Source organism: Leuresthes tenuis, unplaced genomic scaffold, assembly GCF_036924035.1.
Source record: "Leuresthes tenuis unplaced genomic scaffold, fLeuTen1.0.hap1 SCAF_6, whole genome shotgun sequence".
Taxonomy (NCBI): domain Eukaryota; kingdom Metazoa; phylum Chordata; class Actinopteri; order Atheriniformes; family Atherinopsidae; genus Leuresthes; species Leuresthes tenuis.
This window is the reverse complement of record NW_027325360.1, coordinates 19,145,877-19,168,862: the sequence shown is the minus strand read 5'-3', so window position 1 is coordinate 19,168,862 and position 22,986 is coordinate 19,145,877. Positions and strand designations below refer to the sequence as shown.

At 39.8% G+C, this 22,986-nt stretch overlaps 1 protein-coding gene across 5 annotated transcripts; it reads right to left on the bottom strand.

Annotated features, from left to right (window-relative positions):
- Nucleotides 1-148: 148 nt before the first annotated feature.
- On the bottom strand, nucleotides 149-22,983 carry LOC140309991 (DNA repair protein XRCC4-like). Of its 5 annotated transcripts, none has more exons than XM_072388087.1 (9): nucleotides 22,831-22,983; nucleotides 20,390-20,484; nucleotides 19,391-19,551; nucleotides 18,404-18,606; nucleotides 7,700-7,866; nucleotides 7,103-7,267; nucleotides 6,120-6,211; nucleotides 3,849-3,957; nucleotides 149-2,228 (listed from the first exon to the last, which is right to left on the bottom strand). In XM_072388087.1, exons 3-8 carry the CDS (start codon nucleotides 19,527-19,529, stop codon nucleotides 3,857-3,859), a joined length of 867 nt encoding a protein of 288 aa, XP_072244188.1. In that variant the 5' UTR covers nucleotides 19,530-19,551; nucleotides 20,390-20,484; nucleotides 22,831-22,983; the 3' UTR covers nucleotides 149-2,228; nucleotides 3,849-3,856. The 5 variants fall into 5 exon arrangements, with proteins under 5 accessions (XP_072244188.1, XP_072244189.1, XP_072244187.1 ...); XM_072388088.1 differs by having other exon boundaries at nucleotides 149-712; XM_072388086.1 differs by having other exon boundaries at nucleotides 149-3,957.
- Nucleotides 22,984-22,986: the final 3 nt, after the last annotated feature.

The following is a 22,986-nucleotide window of genomic DNA, read 5'->3' as shown; positions in this document are numbered from 1 at the left end:
GGGTTGGTTTAATCTGTATGGCTTCTATTAGATATGTTATGGAACTTTATGTGTTATACAAATATATCCAAACAGGACACCAACTCATTTATTTTCTAAATCAAATCAAAACAATTAATTCCGTTTTAGATTTTTTTCACCTCACAGAATAAAATGTAGGACAAAAGAAAAATGCATCGTACGAATCACAGTTCAGACAAGGATGTACATATAATTCAAGAAATGCATAAAGCGCAAAAACGATGAGTTTTATTTGACAACATGGCAAAACATTTCAGAGCAGTTTAAACATTTCTGTACAATTCAAATGACGATGGCAATATTTCACCTTCAGAATTTTTATTAAAACATTGAATGGAAATATTCACATAAGACGTCACAAAAGTAAAAGTAAAACCAAGCAAATATTGTATTTAGAGCATTCAACGTGAAACCTGTAAACAACATTTCAAAAGGAAACTCTCTCTCTCTCTCTCCCACTTTATCTCATCATGTCGTCATGCACTCATCTGTAAATTAGCCTTTGACACTCTTCCGTAGTTCTCTTTGTACAATACCTAATTGATGAAGTGTATAGAGGAGAGAGTGTGACATTCCAATGGGGATTACTAAACCAGCAAGAACGTGTTGCAGGAGGATTATCCAGGAGGCCACCCGTGGTCCTCGGCAGACAAAAAGGTATCATCAAAATGACAAAAGACTGCAACAGCGTCTAAAAGCCAAAGGCAGAATTGTCAGATAAAGACCCTGAACAGGTTGGTTCAATGGTCTCAGTGTGAAGACGCTGCAGTGACCTCAGGACCTACAGCTGGTGGGAGAGGCAGAAGATGAGTGGGAAAATGAAGACAGAGAGAAACAACATAACCCTATTAACCCTCTGGAAAACACCCTTCAGGTAGTTTGGGCCACAGAATAAACAGAGCTGATGAAAACAAGAAAGAAGAGGGAGGTCAAATGATCCTTTACAGAATGCTAGTTTAGGAAGTGGAAATTAAAGAGATGGCACATCTTTTATTTTCATCATAAAAAAGAGGGAGGAAAACAACAGCAAGACATGATGAAAAAGCAGCAGCACAACAACTTTGACTCTATACTGGTGACACCCTGTTTTCTGGGTGTATCGAGTTGTCCCTCAGAAGTTACTCTTCATGGGTCTCACACAGAACTGAGGCTGAGGGGCTTAACAGTAACATTTCCGCTCAGCGCATTATGTCAAACTCTTTAGAAATTGCTTCCATACTCCTGGTTCAGATTTTTTAACATCCACTCCAAGTTACTTGCAACAACACAATCAGTTCCCAAAAAAGCACTGGAGAACATGAAGCGCCTGTTATCACGTGTCCACTAATGCATCCTCACAGCAGCACAGACTGGCGCACACACTGGAGAGTGTAGGAATAGGTGGGGTCATTCATCGCTTAACTATTGATTAGTAGAAGACAAGACACAAGAGAGCCTCGTGAAAGCTGTGGCGGATAATTGTCATAATTAACTTAAAGCAGTTGTCAGAGCAATTGTCACAGTTAGAGCAAAACAGATGGCAGTAACTCTGGCTTTTTGAAGCTCGCTTTCACAATCTGGGACAAAATATTGAACCCAGAACACCACTGGGAAACCTTTGCCTAGTTGATGCTGCTTTGGGTGTAGGTAGCGCTACAAACTGTGTTCATGATTAAACCCAGATGACTTTTTTTCCCTCAAAGAAGAGGATGGAGACAAGACAACAAAAAAAAAAGGAAAAGCGTGAAAAATAAGAGGCAAAGCAAACTTTACATTTAAATTTCTAATTTTACTCTTCAATATGGAGCTGTTCTGTGAAGGACGCAATTTCATCAGTCTCCGGTGTATTCCAACCAAGAACCTTGATTATTTAGAGAGGAAAAAAACATGACTAATGAATTAAATCTGACAGAAGAAGGGTGAGAGCTGGAGAGACTTTAAAACCAGAATGGCCGTTCCTGTGAACTCAGCAGTGAGTGCTGATGATGAATGAATGCAACTGAATTAGCAGAAAACGAAAAAGCTCAAAATGCTTTATGTTGGTGAAACGGCTTCAATTTATAGTCAACAACTAAACTGGATATTAGAATGGACACATGCAGCAGAACATCAGAGCTGGGATGCACCGGTGTCTCCTGCATTCAAACACCTCAGGAGCCAACCGGCTGAGCTACACAACATGTCTGCGGAAGGATTCATTCTGAAGTTCTTCTCTGATCATTTTACCCCTTCACAACAACAAAAAATTACTTTAAACAAGTAAAACAAAGTAGAATGTGTTGCAGCAACAGACTATCATTTACTAACAATAAATTAGTTGTGTATCAGTATCTTAACGGGTGTTATTATCGTGCCTTGTTTATGTGGCATAAACCTGCAGGGAAACACTTACTTATGGTGTGAAAAATCTCCAAGAAAACCCACAATTCCAGTATCATGCAATAATTTTAATGCTTTAAAGAAAATATAGGAATATGTTTTAAGAACATTACTTTAAAAAATGCTTTATGTTGGTGAAATGGCTTTTTAAAATGAGAAAACCAATAAATAAACTGTAGAATTTAAGCATGTAGCAGAGGGATATAAGTGGGACCTGAACCCAGGCCTCCTGCATACCAAAAGCATATGAGGCATCTGCTTAACCAGGTGAGCCACAAAGTTTCCATGCAGTGAAACTCATTCTGAACATTTTCTCAAAGCCTTTTACAGTTTTATAACAATATACTATTACCTGACACACTTTCACATTAGCATCATAACATGTGTTGATATTGTAACTGTGACACAAGGCACTCAACCTTTGGTGCAAGAAATCTCCGCCCACAATTCAAGCATCATACAATTATTATAATGCTTTGTAGAAAATAGATAAAACGTTTCACAACATCACTTTTTTTGTTCATTTGTTTCTGGTGTTAAACCTTTAATGCATTTCAAAGCTTTAAAGGGGTTACCTTTCTAAAACAAAGTGCTACACATTTTTGGATTGGCCTTTTTGTCTTCAAGGGCCATTGTGCTAAAAATGGAGGTCATTGAGTATACAAAAGGTAGCTAAACATGCACGTCCAAAGCCGTAAAATGATTGGACAACTTAATTTGGTTGTTGTTACAATGGTACAAAAATCTTAATAATAGAAACTCTTTCTAACTGTGTTTTCAAAGCCTTGCATGTATTCCAAGTGTTCTTGCTGCACCATGCTTGATTGAAAAAGCACTTCAGCAGGTTGTTGAATGATGATTCATTTGAATTAGGTGTGCTCGACCACAGCAGCATGGAAAACATGCCTTCGGTTGCTATCGCATGCTATAGCAGCATTTGGTATTAAAGTTAATGTGAAATATGAACTGGGTCAACATGCACTAAGTGCTACGTGAGAGTTCTGTTTAACCAGTTCAAATCCGTCATCTACAGTGACCATTCTGCCTGGGTTATTATCAATTACCGCCCTAAGCGAGGGAGAGGAGCGCAATATGTCTCGAAAGTTTGATTTGATTTATAAGATGAGGAAGTCAAATGATCAAGCAGGAATGTGAAGGGCTCAGCTAAGGGCTGTTGGAATGTGTGGGCTTTTCTTTCACCACACCGATTATGCCGAGAAAATGACAATTCAGTCATTTTTAACGTGGTAAATGGAATGAATGGGCAAGATTTCAGCAGAGCATCTTACATCTGTTACAGCAGGGAGGTTTTGTGCACTAAAAGCTAAAAAAGGCATGACTTTTTTTTCTCAAACAGTAAGTTAAATCTTTGTACTGTTTTTTGTATGAATATAAGTCATTTTAGAGGAAGATGAGCCAAGAACAACTATTATAGCAAACACATTGTTTGTTTTGGTTATTAGACTAACCCATGCTTTTATTTCTCTTCTGGGCTCCTACGCTTCCGTACCGGCTGTTCATCTTCATCATCAGAGAACGTCCGGTCGATAGAGATGCCCTGCGCCACCAGATTACGTCCTGGATAAAAGGGAAAACGTTTATAAAATAATAAATAAAAAGGAAAATTAATCACCTCAGGTATCTCAGAGGATCTCCCGGCATCACAACTTTTATTTCTGCTGTAAACATCAAAAGTGTTACACATTTCTTAATAAAAACATCCGAATCTCACTCTTCAACTTCCCTAACTGTCTCCAGAGAATGCCTGAGTGCTGATGTCTCGTACTGATAGAGATTTTTTGGGTATAACGTGGGTGGTGTCATTTCAGAGGCCCAAATTCAAATCCCCATTGACTCTCCGTCATTGTTATTTACGGCACATCTGAAGCAGTTTAGGGATACCTCTGATAACCTTTGTTAACCCAGGACATCTCCACAACCTTTATCGGAAATAGGGATCTGACATTCCACACAAGTTTGGTCACAATCGATTATATACAGAGAGACAAACACACCTGTTCGCCCTTTAACACGGCCACTAGCCCATTCACATTCAAAGATCGCCAGATTGAGGAGTGCTGTTAGAACAAAGAACCACTTGATCTGAACTGATTAGAAGATGCAACGTATAAATTTCATGGCTACTGTAGAGTTTGTATTCACAGTTAAACAAGTGAAGCATGCGTCAAGTCCGATGTTTCATGCCATACTTATCAAGAGTCACTTAAGTGACATTGCCTTTCTCCCCTCCTAATTCTCCTTCTCTCTCTCTCTCTCTTATCTTTGAGTACCTCCCTTGTGAGTGATGCTTCCTGTGTTGTCACTATCAGAAGCTAAACCTGGAGGGAGCAGGTCAAAGAGAGCCTCCAGCTCTGCTTAGCATGAAAACACAGCCTGGGGCTCAAAGGTCAATAGGGCTCAAGCATGTCAAAGGGGAAAACCGTAGCCCACTCAAACATCAGTCTGGCATGGGGTTGTGTATCTGATCAGAATCAAGATTTGCAATAGCTAAATGGGTGGGGACTCACCCTGAACACAATAATGTCAGTGAGGTGTTAAATCAAAAGAATGTGTAAACATAAAAGACCGTGGTAGTAAATTCAGTCGGTTTCTTGTCCTGACATCATTGTGAAGATTGCTATGAATAAATTGGCTGCTGGGATGACCAGGATGTGGTTGCACAATAAAAGGAAATAACAGTAACTACAATCAGTGACATAAAAATATGTCTGGTTTCCACCTCCGTGCTTATAGCCAGGAAAGAAAAACAGAAATGATTTCTCAGTGTTTAAAAGCCTAAAACAGAGAGATAAGGTCAGGTAGATCTCACTGACAAGCTGAGAACAAAAGAAAGCACTGTAAAGCCCCTTTGGGTCGCAAACAGCAAAGTGTGTAAGCCAAGGCCAGGGTGTGGTGCATGTATGTGTGAGAAAGTGAAGCAAATAAGAGCCAAACGACACAAGCTGCTGAGGTCACAGCAACATCAGTGTGTGTTTCAGTGGTGCTATTCTCTCAGGGTGGCTTGAGTTTGGCTCTAACACAAACAGAGCCATTGAGAGAGTGATCAGCGGGTTATCCAAGTGCTGCAGCATGGGGGGGTTGACTCAGCACATGTGATGTCACACGGCTGCTCTGCGTGACGCAGGAAGGAGAAGACCACCTTGCGGCCAGCCGTGTTGAAGCAATCACAGCACACTCACTGACAAGTGCTTCCCAGAACCGAGCCTCCCGAGGGCATACTCTGTGCTTTTAAGTTAATGCTCAAACCCCTGCTTGCGTATTCAATTACATTTTACTGTTGCGTTTATAGGATAGTAAATTCTGTTAGAAGAGAGCTAAAACTCTAAGAGTTTCACCTAGAGTCTGCGTCGTTGCAAAAACACATCATGAGCTACCGTATGACATCACAATGAGAACCTGGAAGAGGACTAAATCTGCCGTGTCAACTCTTCCACACACCAAGATATGGCGCATGTGTAAAAGAGTGAATTTGGAGCACCAAAGGGCATCTGGATAAAGACATCCCAGTAGAGAGTCTAAAATGAGGTACTAAAAGAAGAGGAAGTCTCTAGGGATCCCAATTCTGTTTGAAAATTTAAATGACTTTCTGGAACCTAAGATATCAAAATGTTAAGCATTCAGCTTATATATCTTACTGGAAGGCACATTTCTGGATGTGTGCTTAACCTCTAACGTGTAGCATTGAGATTAAAAAGCACAAACACTGGTTATTTTCACACCTGTGATGAGGATAGTTGGTTCCTGAGATGGATGGATGACCTGCTTACTTCCATGCTGACCTCCATCCTCACCCACAGCTGCATCACTGTCACTGGGGAGGAATCACAAATTTGGGAAAAAAGTCTTTCATTCACATACGTCATGATAAAAAGGAGAGACCGTAAAGAGAAAAAAGAAAAAGAAAACCAAGTGAACCTGAGTTAGAAAAATACAACAAATCATTTTATTAGTCTGGAAAAACCTCAAAGGTCTTCATCTTTTTGTATTAAATGTAACCGACCACAAAACCTAGTGACAAGGACAGATAAATCCTGGATGAAATCCTCCATCCATACTCTGGAGTTTGATAGCATGGTTGGCTACCCTCACTGTTGAGCAAAAACCAGAAGGGTGGCAATTATAACAGCACAAATGTATGATAAAGTATGATAAAGACCATAACATGTTGCTAAAGAAAATGTAAATTTTTATACTAAATATCCATACTAAAGTTGTAGGTGCAACTTAATTAGTTACTGACTTCATTTATCTATTCAGTTCTTTTCTTTTCTTACTTTTAAAATCTGTCCAAGCCTGCTGTATGGCCCATAAAATAACTTTCATCTTAAAAAGCACAGAGGGCATGCACATGACATCATCAGACATGTCTCTGTACGCCTGGTTATCACAGCTGGCTGTAGGAGAAATAAATAAAAGAAAAACTGTTTGTATGACCTGTCTGCTTCCTTTGCATGTCTACACAATGTATCACAGAGAACAACAACCTGTAGCCAGCAGTTAATCGCATGTTGTTTCTTTTTTTGTTCACACTAAGATTGAAAAATAAGTAAACCTGGGGTATATAATTATAATTGTTGAATTCTCGAATGTTACTGAAATGTTTAAAGTAACAAATCTAGCCAGTTATGCTAGACAATACCAGAATTGTGGGCTCTGTGATGGCAGAAAATTCACGGAACCCATTCATAATCAGCCTATATACCTTTGTATCCCCTCCTTGTCTCCCTGTTGATCATCTGTGTGGCGGAGCTGATGGACAGCATCCTGCAGGCCTCTGATCTTGGCCTTCTTTTCATTCAGCACCATAACAAAACGTGAGTAGAGTTCCCTCTCTAACACCTCCTTATCCTGAACCTGCTGCTCCAACCTGTTGAGAAAAACACTCACACGTTTTAAAAGTGAAGCAGACTCTGGTTTGTCTGCAATTTCACCGTCGATTCCTAAGAAGAATGAGGCTGACGTCTAAAACAAGCCCGAGACTCGTCCTTCATATGTGGCAGACTCCACTCGCTGACAAAATAAATCAACAAGCAGATAAACAACAACACAAAAAAGTGACGAGTCAAAAAAAGTCAAACAACACAAATCCAGAAAAGAAAGACAAAGGAAGTTGGGCTGGGTGGAACCCAAATTATTCTCAAATGGACAACTAGCGGTTATGTCATACTGGGTGATTGTTGTGGGCAGCGCAGCTTAAAAGGCAAAAAGAGCTGGCATGCCAACAACACAATCAACATTTAAGTATCACTGGTGAATATCTGAGTCAAATTATACAGGGTATTTCCCTTCCTGCCCTTACTCGGCGAGTATTCGCTGGTGATCATGTTTCAGTCTGCGGTTCTCCTCCAACAAGTGGGAATTTTCTGTCTCCAGATCTTTGTTGCGCTGCAGCGATTGAGCTATTAGCTGCCGGGTGAGCTCTAGAGGGTCTGGAGCTGGCTGCAGCTCCACAGAGCCTAGGTGCACCTGTAACCAGGAGAGAAAGAGGAGTAACGACAGATGACAAAAATGGTCTCGCAAGATCGAACCAGAAAGGACTTGTAGGTTACATCAAAGGGAAATTAAAGGAAATAAAGTGCTATTTGCTGGTTCGCTGACTTCATTATTCATGGACATCCAACGAGCTCAGCAATGTGGGATAAACTTAATACTCAAGCACTGCTTTTTTAGACTGACAGAGTTGGGTAAATTGTTAAAATATATGATCAAACTCTGTGCGCCCCCCCGAGAAAAGCACACCAGGCAACAGAATCCTGTCAGTGACGCATGTATATTTAGATTTAATCTAACAAATAACTGAATCATCTAGCTTCCAAAATCAGCTAACAGCGAAAAGTGAGTAAGCATCTGCATCTTTCGGTCACTATGACACAGAGGTGTAACAAATATTGTGCAACATTTGCCTTGATGTGGGAAAATGGCTAAAGCTGATGAGGCATATCCATGCACCTGGGATAAACTCAGGATGAATTCATTGCTCACCTGTAGTATGCAAGTGAGAACAAAGCTTCCTTTCTGTTAATTCTCATCAGTGGTTCTTTGGAATCACAGGCAAACTTCAGATGTCATGAAACATTCCTCATTTGGTTTGCATTTTGGCACTAATTCGCACAGCAGGACTGAGTCATTACAGCTGCCAACAGAATTTTCTAGCATTTAGTTGATATGTAACATTTTCTGGATTTCACTGTCGACTGGCAGTTTGAAGCGGGGGGGAACCCGACTTCACTTAGTTACAGTAAGCAGTTACAGTAAAATTCAGATTTGGCCAAGACACAGAAACTTCATTCGACCTGGCGTGTGTTCAAAGGCTGCCTCTTTTTTTTGTTGCCTGGGAGATTCTTCCATTTCCACACACACACACACACACACACACACACAGAAGTCCTGCTTATGATATACGGAAAAACCAGAAGGTTATATGGTGCTAAATCTTTACTGGGCTGCACTAAGGTCGCACACCCACTATAATAAAGCCGCCATCTTCAAAAGCTCTCATAAAATAGTTGTCATTTTTGCCCAGGACTGATGCTGTCCTGGCAGGCCACACAGCTGTTTTCTCTCTGTTGCTGAACTGGACCGTGTCACTGACATTGGCTTTACACTGAGCCCACAGATTTGCATCTAAGCACCTTTTTATTCTTGGTACTGGAGTTATGTGTTCTCTTTCAGTTTTGTGGTAAAAAAAAGATTTAAATAAAACTCTCTCTCAATTGATAAAACCAACTGCAAACTCTAGTAAGCTGTATCCTGTTGGACAATTTTAGCTGCTATCTAACAGAAATAGCAGTTTGGTTACTTGATGATGTTCTTTTGTTTTTGTTTATTTTTTTTCTTCCTGTTTACCATAAGGAGTTTAATTTGTTATTAAGACAAATTACCTTAAAAGTTCAGGGCATTCCCATCAACCTCACTTGTATTTTATCCTTACTGATGGTTGCATGTAACATTGTTGTGGAGAACTTACACTTCTAAAGTTAAAATTATTATCAGGATTCTATTCTTATTTTTGTCTTATGACAATAAAGGTCATGTCTTTGGTAGTCTAAAAAATATCTGTAACAATCTGAATGGTAGCTACTCTTGGTGGTGTTGGTCCAGTTGTTGGTCTTTTACCTTTTTGTGGAAGTCACACAGTATGAAAAACTGCACAGTGGTGGGGTGTGGTGGTCTTCCTCTTTGTGATGAGGTTTTCTGTGGAAGCCAAAGCCTTCTAGCTAAGTTTCACCAAATCAAGATTTGATCCACGTGGAGCTTAATTTCCAAAGGCTACGTGCTGTTAACTTTTTTGACAATGCAAGTCCATTGCACAGTCATCATCCTCCATGCTGGCTGGAGTGATAGTATCAAGACAAATAAGTGCACACTGCCATGAATCTCCATCCATCCGTCCATCCATCCATTTTCTATACATTACCTTTCTAATCCAACTCAGGGTCGCGGGTGGGCTGGAGCCTATCCTAGCTGTCATTGGGCGAGAGGCGGGGTACACTCTGGACAGGTCGCCAGTCCATCACAGGCCACCATGAATCACACAAGACATTTGTCTCGGCGAGAAAAAGCAATGACTATATGGCACCAAGATGTACCATCAGCTGTTTGCATCTATCTATTCTTCTTCTTTTCTTCCGTGTAGCAAACACCAAACAGACCATATAATGAGTGAGTGAACATGTGAACAATTCCAACACAGCCTCAGTCTTGTCCCACATGGTGTTCTGGTTTTCTTCAAAGGCTTTGAACTTGAAGTCAGTACTTTACCGTCTTCTGAAAAAATTCTGTGATGAGCACTTGGCTCACACTCTACTGTGCTTATAGAGCATGAGATGCAACTACGAAACTGGAGCATACTCATAAAAACAGCTTAAAATTGTGATGAAAAATTTGACTGCATTAATTTATGGACTGCAATACATGAACAGCTCAGGGATATTAATGTTTTCTAAAAACCTTTTAGGTATTTTTATTTTGCATGCTCACATTGCCAGTGCACGGATTGATCCTAACAATCAGGGCTTTAAACAAAGCAAACTTAATGGGATCAGGACAAAGAGGAGACCACCCAGGATCTAAGGACGATGGTGTTCCCAAGAACACCAAGATCTAGAGCAACACTAGGTGTGACTGAGTTTGATGAGTCATCAGAAAGTTTGATATAGCTGTGATTCAGTGGTTGCGCAAGACAGGTCCCCGTTCATTCGAAACAGTGAAACTGTTGTAAGAAGAGATGACCGATGATGTGTATTTTGGTCATGATTGCAAATTACAGAAGTGTGCAAGTTATCATATTTATTTATCTCCAGCATAGATCAAATTGTACACTACAAACTGAGCTACATATTACCATCTGCTTGCACACATTCAAAACTGTACAATTTGCAAGGAGAGAAAATCGTGAAAGCTTTGACCTTTCCTCCAACCTCACTTCCATCCTCTATACAAACGCCTCCACTACTTCGTGGCATCTATACCTAAAACTCAGCTGTACTTTGCACCTGAGGAAGGTCATGAGGCAATAAATCTGCTCACATGCGAATGGATATTGGCGAGGCTTTGAACTCTCTGACATGCAGAGTACACACTTCAAAGAATGGTGTAATGCCCTACATTTACAGTACAAGTCTCGGTCCATAATAATGACTGGGACTTTGTCAAACTTTGCTTTACCCACTGACACTGTTTAAGAGCATAAACCTTCTTAGCCGGTACACAACGAAAAATAGACATCTAAACTCCCCAAGTTAGGGGTGCACAAGCTCTATTTCCTGAATTAACATCGGAACTGAACTCAGCTGCTGTTTATTTATTCTGTTGGTGCTAACTTTAAATACCAAAGGTTGCATGTTTCACCAACTTTACTTTTAGGTTTTCTAAGAAGGCTTGCTGGAGTAAATACATGAATTCCCCATAACCACAAGTTTACCTTTACCGCTTGGAAAGAGGAAAGACGACCAAACAATCCATAAATCTGACAATCTAGACGAACAGCGTGCTAATTTCCCGTGACAAATGGCAATGAATGTTTTATCTTTTTATTTATTTAAGTTAATTGTTAAGCAACAGTAGAGGGCTAAGAGAAAAAAAGGCTGGCCTCTCCTTTCTCAAGTTTTGTCGCCCCTCCTGACACACAGATAAAGTTAAAGGTCACTCGGCATGCTGTTGCCAACCTCTGCCAAGGTGTGGGAGGTCAGACTGTTTGTCTCTGATAACCAACCCACTGCTGCATTTTTTCTCTCCAACTGAAACAACAGTAAGAAAAAAGCAACAATTTCAGCATCTAAAGTAATTAAAAATGAATTATAACACAACGTGGGCTCATTTCTTCCCGATAGTGAAACACAATTAACACCATTTAAATTAAATGTAATGTTTCTGTGTTTTCCCTGAGTTCGGTTTCATGGTCTTCTATACTTTCTTCTTCTATGAAATCTACATTTCAAATGTGTAAAATGTCTCTCCCTTAAAAAATTTGGTCCAGCATCACAATGTGATCAGTGTGTGTGGTCTAGCTGTTTATTTGTGTGTCTTAAGCCAGCCAGTCACAGCATTGGGTTAAATGTTGATGTAGGTGTGTGGGACAGCAGTCCCATTGAAAATAATACCACAACATGCTTTTGGCATAGAGAACACAAAGCTTTTGTTATCGCGACATCAAAGACATTGCTGACTTAAACCAATATTTATAACCAAGGATCATAGGAAAATATCCTCCTTTAACCAAGAACTGATGTCATCAAAATGACAAAATTTCAGTTATATTCATTTAGCTTTTTTACTAACACAACGTCCAGCCCTATGTAAGCATTCTTTTACATTGAAATGTAACACCAATGACATTAATTAAAACATAATTACTTTCAGTGTCTCCAAACAACGATTGTGTTCAAGGGAACAGCGAAGTGAGTGGGCCAGCGCTGTGTGTGTGACAAAGAGACACTGTTCAAGGTTGGACACAGACGCTCAGTATAGGAAATGTGGGCAAAGTAGTTGAGATCAGCTTGTCCCGTGACTTCCTTCATCTGCTGTGAGGAGGCGTGAGGCCAGATAAAGAGCAGGAAGTGATGGGCGACAGTCAGTCAGTCCATCCTTGATAACAAAAACTTTCACATAAGGAGATAGGAAGCTACAGCTCAGGACTAACTCAAGAGCAGATACCAAGAGCAAATACTTCAGACATTTACATTTCTATGAGGAATCATGTTATTTTCTAGATATTTGTAGTAAGGCGGGAGAACATTATCAAGACTCATACATCATATTGTAAGAAACATGGATAATCTACAACACTGACGAGCTGCTTTGATGTGGAACTTGATGGTCAGGTCATTGTGGTCAGTGTGGTTTCTAGTTGTGCTGCAATCTTCCACCAAAAGCAGAACCTTCAGTATAATTGTGTACAGTGCACTGCAGTAGATCATGTACGGTGACCACCTCTATTTGCGTTTAGAGCGTGGATAAGATCTGAAAACCATTACGAGAAGCATTTAAAGCTTCTTTGAGAATGATAATTTCTCTGGTCACACTGAATAAAATTATCTTACCAAAAACTTGTCACTCTCAGCTTGGTTCCTATTTTCAAGCGGCCTTGACGTCGATAATTCTAACAGTTGTCGGGAGTGGAGCTGCAAGATCCTGGAGGACAATAACAGGACAGGTGTGGCACCGATTGTCATGGCAAATTAACTCACTGTGCGGCATGACACCAAGTAGAAATTTCTCAGCAGTATTCCATGTTCTCTTATTCAAATGAAATCCTCTAGAATTCACTAAGAAATGACACCATGTAGTTGTGAGTTTGTTTGTACATTTGACAGGGTGATCCTTTTCAACAAATTGGTTCAGTGGCATGGGAAAAGAAACAATAGTTAATTAATTGGTCAGCTGTGGGTCGGTTGACGGTTCAATTCCCCCTCTCACTGCTCAAAGATTGGTGAACTGACAGCTGGAGGGCTGGCAGTCCAGTCATTTTGCATCTTTTTACAAAAACTGTGAATCATAAGTGTATATTAATACAGCCGTATTCATATAAAAGCTGCTCTTATTCCTTTGTGTTTTTTTAAAAAACTTTTATCAGATGGTTAAACGTGTCAGAAATTGAAATTCAACATATTAAGACTGCGTCACCTTGCGGTCACTTAAAACATTTAAAGACTGCCACTCTTCTGTAATGATACTAAGAAAATTCCCTTTCAAGTCACTTAAAGACAAAGTCTGTGGAGTTATTTTGGCTCCACTTATGTTTGATTATCTCCCACAGAAAAAGCTAGAGGCAGTAGAAAGTAAGTAAAATGTTTTCTCACACATTCAATAGAACTGAATATACTTCAGTAAATAATTAATTCTCATGCAGGTAGAGATAAGGACAGAGTTTCGGTTGAATGACAGTCAAACTCGAACCACAGCTTGACATAACTGACTGATAACCGACTCAATCCTCAGCATGGAGGATATCAGTGTTGCATAAATTTCAGGAGAACTGCTCGGTCATACTTTAGATACACCTTTTTGCTGCTGTTTACACATGCCGCTAGCGTTTGCATGATGCAGGGTGTCTGCACTTTCATTCTAGACGGGATTCTCTTTGAATTTATTCATTCATCTTTTTCAAAACTCCACAGGATGGAAATTAAGTTTATGACAATCACCTTTAAAACAAAGTGTAATAAAAGACAGGCTGATGTTTTCAGTATCAAAATAAGCATTGTGGATTGAACAAAAGGAGATACAATGAACAGGTCAGTACGGCAAAGTAAGCCTGAACTAACCTTAACCCTAACCCTTTTCTTTCTGCCAACGACAGAGTGATACTTAAACACACATTAAGGAGGAGATAATGTTTAACTTGCTAAACACCTGTTTAGACATAATCTAACAAAAAGCACTCAATTACATTCATCATTACAACTACTGGGGTCATATTCATAAAATATTAATGTCAGGTTAAGTTCACCACCTGTTTTGTCTCAAACCTCTTTTCTTCTACTCTCAAAGGAAACCTGCCAAATTTCTGCACCCTCAAATTATCCGGCTGAGAAAATGTGTTGCACTTTTTAGCCTCGGACATGTTGGAAAGAAAAAAAAAAAAGAAGCAGGTGTTAGACAAGAGTGGTGATTACTTTCCTCGTAATGCAAGTTCTCCGTAGAACCTGAGATTGTCCCCCACACACATCCTGTACACACCGATGATTATTGCTTGCAACACTGGAGCATGGACTGCATATATCGTTACTTGGAGGTTTAGGACTTTGGCAATCATTTTGTTTGGCCCAGTTGCTAGCCTAGCTATCTAAAGCTAGCCTTAGCTAAAGCTAGCTCTATGTATTGCAGCCATGTATAACATAGCCTAACATAACACCAAAAAACCTAGTTTATCCAATTAAAACCAGGTTTGCTTGAGAATCGGATGGAAACACGGCGACTTATCTTATGACATTATCTTTTTTTCAAATGAATACTTATAGTATTTTTACATGTAAAATGCTCACAGTCATGAAGAACGTGGTCATTGACTGAGCAGGGCAAAGAGAGACGTGCCAGAGGAAGCTTGTTAGGCTGTTCTGACAGTTTTCCGCTTGAGAAAGTACTTAGGCTTTGTCCGAAGAGTCAGTAGACTCGTCACTAGGTTCATTTTTTTTTTTAAATCTATCGACAAAGTTGCTGAATTGGTGACAACAAGCACCACTACACAAGTGGGCCAGATGTGGGCAACTTTGTGCATGCTAGAGCCACTGTCGCATCTGGGGCTTGACAGGGGCCATCTTTGGGCTAAGGGCAATAGGCTACCCTTGAACCAGAAAGGGCTCAATCTTGTGGTGAGGCGTGTTAAGGTAAAAGGTAATGTTTATCTGTGGGTTGAGACTGGGAGACCAAGGGCTTAAGAACATGGTTGAGCAGCTCACCAGCTCAGTGTATGTAGCCCACAAAGTCAGATAAATGCTGTCTGCCATAATCGCCTTACAATCAGCAGAGACAGGCAGCTGGCCAAGGACATGGCTGTGCCAACAGATCCACATTTAGTTGGTGAATTAATTTGCCAAATCATTTTTTCCCAGTAATTTATTACTAGCTAAACAGTGGAATGACTCAACTTAAAGTCTATGTCTGAAACAAAAAATCTCAGCTACTATTAGTCGTAGTTGAATTATTACAATCAAAGCTTTACACAAGGATATATACTAAATAGATACATCTTTGAGTTATTTGCACAACTTAGTGTTTAGCCATTTGTATTAATAAGACCACAGGATTCTGACATGTCTTTTATGATATCTGCAATGTATTTCACTCTGCAGTGAATCTCCCTTTTAGCCATACTATGGCACACGTTTCCATGCATGTACCAAAAACATCTGCTTTTAACAGCTCCAGTTTACCATTACTGGTACTTTCCAAACGACTTGAACTTGTCCCATTTGAACACAAACCCCAGTGCACCTTTTGTTTACTGTAATGGACAGTTAGATATACATGTTAGACTGAGTAGCTTATTTTTCTGCCCAGAGTGGTACTTTATGTGTACATTCCTACTCTGTGACAGTTCCAGAACAGGTTGGGTGACATTCACAATGGTGCCATATATTGTAGGCGTGCTATAGGGTACTACTCCGTGACGACCCGAAAACTGAAATGAAAAGAGATATTTATAAGTCCCAGGCCAGAAGTACACTCTGCCTCGAATATAGTCCTCGCCCACAGCAATTTGATATTGTAACTGTGGTTATTTAGAGGAAGCAGCGAGAACAGTCTGGAGCTAACCAGCTCACAGCTGCAAGGGGGAGAGCTGAGGCAGGGCTGCATGGTGAGAAAAAACATTGGCACAACATTACAGAAAAAACTAACTATACTGACATAAACAGTATTGTCTCAATTTATATCCGAGTTAGAAAATACTGTTGAATTATACAGCTAAAATATCTTAAAACTCTCAAGGATACTAATTTTTTATACCCAATGACCTAAATGAAATCCTGCCACGGAAACTAATTTATTGGACAGACAAACCCACAAATTCCTCTTAAATCAGGCAAGATATATCAAAGAAGCTAATGGTTTTCAAAAATATTATCCATTTTTTTCCTGTTCCAACATTTGATTTGTTGTGTTTGCGCTATTTTCAATAATCTGTGAGGTTTAATCAACTTGAAAACGATTGCAATCAATTTTATTCTACATATAACATATTTTTTGGGAACAGTTTTAAGAAAAGGGGTCTGTGCGTGTTAGGACATGTGCACGCGGACACACAGGCACACTTCTATACAATAATCCTTAGATACAAAGAAAGCAAAGGGGGAGCTGGAGAAAGAAAAAAAGGGGTCTAATCAACTGTTGTTTAAGATTGTAACATGTGGACAGCCCTGTCCATAAATCAGGGTTTTATGGTCCCTACAGTTTTCCTAACCTCCTGGCCTTCTTTTTCTGGTCAGTTCTGCTAGCACAGTGTCCCAGGACCCTAAGTGACCTGCTCCCTGAAGGCAAAAGCACCCTTTCACAGTTCAGAGGAATAAGATCAAAATCCACTGAAAGAACCATGACCTGTCCTCAATCATATACGTCACTCAGTGTGAAGAAGAAGAGTGCTTAACACCCATCTGAATGGACATTCACTCTTGCAAATATTTAACACAAGATTCCAGTCAGCAAAACTTTTTTCTTGTTTGAGAACTACCTCATCCTGTTAGTACCGGATGGCAAGTAACGGATTCAGTTATTCCTCTCTTTGGGTTTTCCCATAGTGACCCGAAGGCTTTTATAATTCCACTATAATGTGCGGGGGACTATAAACCTTATCTTTTAAACAACCCCCTGTAAAAAAAAAAAAGAAAAAAAGAAAGGAAAAGAAAAGAAACTTCCTTTCTATTTTTGTTGTATGTCGTTAGAGGCATTTGTCCCCAGGGAACAACAAAGAGGGGCATAATATTGTGGGATTCAATTGTGAAGTGCTGATACATCACCGACACAGTAGTAGGGCCTCAGTCACAGCAGTTCCAGTCCTGACTGGAATGTGACGTAGGCATATTTACTGATATGGCACCAGGTTGGACTGGAACTACAACAGGACTGGAACTGTAGCACCTATTATCAGAATTTAACTATTGCCATGTTGTATTTTTGTAGGCAGAAGTGATATGCCAGGGACAAAGAAAACCTGAGAAAACTAAGCACCTCTAAAGGCCTGTTTATAGTAGTGCAGAGGTATCCATCTATGTCACACTTGTATTTTTTCAATGCAGGCAAACATAAGTAATGTCCTCCAGAAAGCTGACAGTGCCTTGGCTTCGCAGATAATCGATCCAATGTTGATTAGCTAAACGTTTGCTTGAGCCGGATGGGGTTGACAAAAAACAATTTCAATTTCAATTTCAATTTCAAAGAGCATGAAGCTGAAAAAATAAGAAAGAGCGAAGAAGCACAGGTTAAATGCTCAGACAAGAGTGGCACTGGACAAACTTCATTATTCAATACTTGGCTTAGCTCCAACACACAGCAGATCTTTGCCCACTTTGACATCTGACATTTTCCCAACGGAGCAAAGCTAACGCACCAACAGCAGTGCCAACACAACCAAGAGCAGCCCAAAGCTGTGCTCTAATATTCAAACTGCAGCAAAATGCAAAAGTAAGTAGACATGCATTTATGAAGCCCAGACCTTGTGAGCCCACAAAAGTATGTTCAGGCCTTAATGGGTAACTCACTCACAGCAGCCCTGTCCATGAAAAAGGCCATTGATGAACTGGCCATTTGAGTCAATATGAATATTTCCTTATTCTTCAACTCAACTTTTATGCCACTGACACTGTTGCTTGTGATGTTCACATACATTTCTATATCTTTTTTTTTTTCGGACCAGTTGTAAAACTGCCTTGCTGCTTCTGTTTGTTACTTTTTAATTGAATAAAAAAGGTTTTTTTGTGGTTAGCCCACATTCTCTGTACATTTGAAAGTTTGTTTGACGGCTAATTAGGAGTATAAAAACAAATATGTTCTAAAAGCGTTAGCTCACCGAAATGTTGTTACAGATTTTCTGGTATGAGAGATGACGATGATCTGGAGAGAGGTGGAAAGAATACACCTCCTTGTTGTCTCCTGCTCTTCTTACTCTTCTTTCGCCTTCACCTCTTGCTAGAGCTTGAAGAAGATCCTCAACATATCTCTCCCTTGTAACTCCCATATCACTGGCTTCCTTTGTCACCTCATCCTCTGAAACTGGAAAAGTAAGTTACTGAAACAAAAGACTTCTTTCAAAGGGATTTTTCTTTTTCATTTTTGCGTTGTTTCAAAGCTGCTCAAATGAGAGACACTTCACCGAAGACACAAAGTTGATAGAAGATTGCAGAACAAAACTATAAACATCAATTATGTAGTAACACATGAGTGTATGAGAAAACAGATTTGAAAGGAACCATGCAGAGAAACCAAAGGGAATGTCATCAGCTGTTGCACAGCTGCTCATGCGAGCTTGAAGGTCTCAATTAACACATCAAACACAGAAACATCGACAACCCAGAAGCCCTCGCATAGCTGTCACAACCCCATCTCGACCTGTCAACTCTGCAGATGGACAGAAAAGAAAACTATGGAGGAGTTATGTTCCAGGTGTCCCCTCAGAGAAGACATAGTCATGTGCATATGTGACCACAGACATAAACACGCACACGCACACCTCCAGCATTGATTTGTATATACAAAGACAAGCTTTGTAGACTTTAATATACTTTATACACCTGTAAGCTGCAGAAAAGGAGTGAAGAGAAATGATGAAACAAGGTCACTGCTGTCCCACGAGCTAAAGGACCAGAACAGTTACAACATTATAAGATGGGGTCAGCCAGGTGTCTACATATTTCGGACAGCTTGATGAATGGTACCCCTGGGGACAATGCAGACCAGTCAAAGGAGCCAAGTCTCTATATTACACTTAATCCTAAAATTGAAGGGCATTTATAACTAATATGTTCTTACAATGCTGTGAATAATCTGAAAACTTTACTTTCTCCAATCCATGCTGAGCTGCCGTCAGTGAGAGCTAATGTGAAGCCAGCACCCAGGTCTACGGCCCAGTCCACTCGCAGGAAGTAAGGGATGCCCGGGTTAGTATTTAGTGTAATCTTGCGAATTGTGCCGCTCATCTCTCTTGCATGGCCTTTGTCCCTGCCGAAAATCAAAGACAGTATAACATCAGAAACCCTAAACAAGAAGTCATTATGATAAATGTTTCCTGAAACAAAGCCCCCTGCATTGCATTCAGCTTACTGTCATGCTGGCTTAGTGTTAGTATCAGGTACAGTGATCTCTTTCCATGACTGTACCATATTGTTTTACTGCTTAGATTTTTTTTAAAAGGCAGAAATATGTGTGTCCTCGGTGGGGTCTCCCTGAGTAAGTAGGACCACACGGAGATTAACAAGTTTTGGCAAGTTTTTGTGTGGGAGAGTGGGCTGACTACCACCAGCATGGTAATTACATGCTGTTAAAGATAAATGCAGTAATATTACTGAAAAACCCAAGTAGGTGTCTGATTTTATTCAGTCTGTTCATTTACAAATATACACAGAAACTTAATGTATTCAGTCTGTAAATAAAAAGGAACTATAGGTATACATACTATATATACATACTTTTTCTTAGTTAGTTCTTAATAGTTAAAGAGATATACATCCCATAGCTATGCCAGACTATTAAGCAAACTTTGAGAGATCTATTCACGTAGAAGTACCTCATGCTATGACACTGAATCATTATCAGCCAATAGCACTCTGATGATTATTCTGACAAAAAATGTGTGGTAAACCACATTGCCCTCATTCCCCTCGTCACTGCCTGACTCACAACTACATTTAAAGTTTAGTTTACTTGCCGTGTTCAACTAATTAGAAGCAAAAGAAGTAAGTAAGGATAACAATATGATCTTCCTGGTTGTTCCTAAAAGGCCAGTTTAGTTTGCTGGTGACACATTGTTCTTTTTCACAAATTACTTAAAAACTTTTACTTGATTATGGATGGCCTGTCCAGAACATGTGATTACTGCTTCCACAAGAAGTGAGAGGCGAGTTGGACAGCTTCCTTACTTAAACACAGGGCAACCTGTGTGGAGATGAAGGGAAAAAGACAGCTAAATTAGCAGTTAGCCTCGGTGGATAAAAAACATGAAAATGAGCACCTATGGACATTATGCTGTAAGTTATGATGTGACAGCATGTTTTTTGGACTCTTTTAATGTATTCTCTGTCACATACAGTGAGCACAAAAGAAAAGGGGTCAAGGTTACTCAAAATGAGACATGCAGAAGATATGTGACAGAAAAATACATACCGGTACTTTCTCCCCATACACCACCTGCCCTTGTGCATGTGCACAAAGAAACATGCTACAGATTGAAGTTGACCCTTTGTGCTTAAAAAGGGGGTGTGGCTGAATGAATGAGGTAGCTAAAGGCATCAACTTTAACCTCATAAAGTGAACCCAGCTACTCATTAGTTACTGTAACATCTGTTGTGCAGGGACGATGACCCTGTCGTAATGACAGAAGGGCACTTCAATTAAATAAACAGCACTGTCTGTCAGGAATGGATAGCCACACAAAGCCATTAAAGCTGATTCTTAAGTCTTACTGTCAGCATCTGCTCAGTTACTCAACCAAAGACACAATCACCGGAATGCTTAAATCATCAACCCCCCAACAGCTTTGAAACATAGCTTTTTTCTTTTTACACTCTTTCTGTCATTTTTTTGCTCACTGTCTTGTCTACTGCATTGCCTCATATTATAACAAACTGGTAACCTTCTTGGTGTAATTACTCCAGTATAAGCCAGTCACCTTTCAAACAGGCTCTGCCAGTCTTGGATAAAACGCCTGGAAAAATAAATGATCTATCTCAATGAGACTCTCCTGTTGAATAGAGGTTAATTTGCAAACTGCGAGACATAATTCTATGTCACAATGAAGTTCCCTCATTATGCATCTTATGCCTTTAAAAAAGGAGTTCCTAGAGAACATACAAAGGCAAGATAATTAACAGTCAACTTAATGGGTGCCGGCAGTTCAGTCTTCTCACTGAGCTTCACCCCCCTGTTGCTATCTCTAATACAATTGTTTCAACATGAAAAGGAGAACTGTTATTATAATTACCCTGGCTTTATATGTATGTCAGTGCTGCAATAAAGAATAGCAAGTGGAGCCATTGCCTTTTAGCTATTTCTTTAGCCTTTGCAGGTATTTACTGACTTACTGAGTCGATAGGAACAGCGTTAGCAAATATATTCATGTAAGAATAAAACTGACATCTTTATGTGAAGATTACGGTTGTGCTTAATAAGAGTAATCCTGGAACGATATCACTTACGACGCACCTTAGGTGTCAGTAGCCAAGCTATCGAAGGCATTCTCTATTTAAGGCTGAAATGTGACCACTGTAACAGTATAACCTGAAAAACATCCTCAACAATCAAAGCATTAGATTCTGAAAGGCTTGAAGTTTTATTTTTCTAATCGAATTGCAGTATATTAATGTTACTTGAAAAAAAAATGTGTTCAAATAGAAAAGGATTGCACATTGAGCCTACATAGGGGCTTGGTTTGACTGCAGCACTTAGACCTAAAGTGGTCAGTGTTCTGTTAACTCTAAGACTGAATCATATTATGTGGAATGTGTGCCTGTTTACACATGCATTCTAGCAGTAAAATATCTAAAACGTTATTTATGTGTGGTTTAGAGTCTGACAGATTTCCTCTGAATGGCTCTCTAGGAGCGCCTGGGATGCAAGGGTCGATGGGGATTTACAAAACATGGTTTAAATGCAATCAAGATGCTGTGTGGCTGTCTGTAGGGAGGCAACTTTATTGTGAAAACTTATAGAGAAGAGTGGACCGCAAAAATTCTGTTTGACGTCATCACGAGACAATAGGATGTCACATTTGTATACTAAAAAAATTTAATGGGTATCATTTCATTACTGCTTAAAATGTAGACGAAAGCCAAGCAAGTAAAGTAGGAAATAAGCAAGGATCAGATTTACCAATTAGATTAAGTTAATGAAGTTGTATCAATCATATTATGAGGTTATCAATCCACTTTCTGATTAATGATACTCCCAGACTACTATCATATAGCTGTCCAGCACTTTTTCTTTTACCCTGCTTTATGAATAAAGTATTTTTCTATTCTATTCTATCCAGTTGTGACGTGCTGCAAATCGCAATCACATTTATTTAGTGTAACAACTACTTCCGGGTCCTTCCAGCACCGTTTAACTAAATCTAACAGTGCAACATAGGCGGAACAAAGTAAGCCAATAACGGTGAGAGGGGTGTACGTTACGATCGCAGAGCGCCGAGTCTGCAGCCTATCCAGGCTCCTTCAATTTTACAGTGGTTTTCACTGCTCGGCTAAATTAACAATATTTCTATTGTAGGCAAGGCACCGAACTTACTTATTTTCCTCAAAAACTTACGGCACTGCATCGGTTAATAACCGTGATGTCCAAACGACGCACTTTTAGTATGACACTGAAATCTTAGTAGTTCTCCTTGCTGACAGCTTGAATACCGAAAGTTTCAACCTTCAACTCAATCTTTTTCAGCCAACC

Bases quoted from the DNA above. Each gene is read 5' to 3' on its own strand.
- LOC140309991 (XM_072388086.1), bottom strand. From the start codon at position 19,529: ATGAGCGGCACAATTCGCAAGATTACACTAAATACTAACCCGGGCATC. The intron at 7,268-7,699 runs GTAAGGGCAGGA...TTTTCTCAACAG, and splicing joins CACCAGCGAATACTCGCCGA to GTTGGAGCAGCAGGTTCAGG. The intron at 3,958-6,119 runs GTGTGAAAATAA...CCTTTTATCCAG, and splicing joins ACCAACTATCCTCATCACAG to GACGTAATCTGGTGGCGCAG.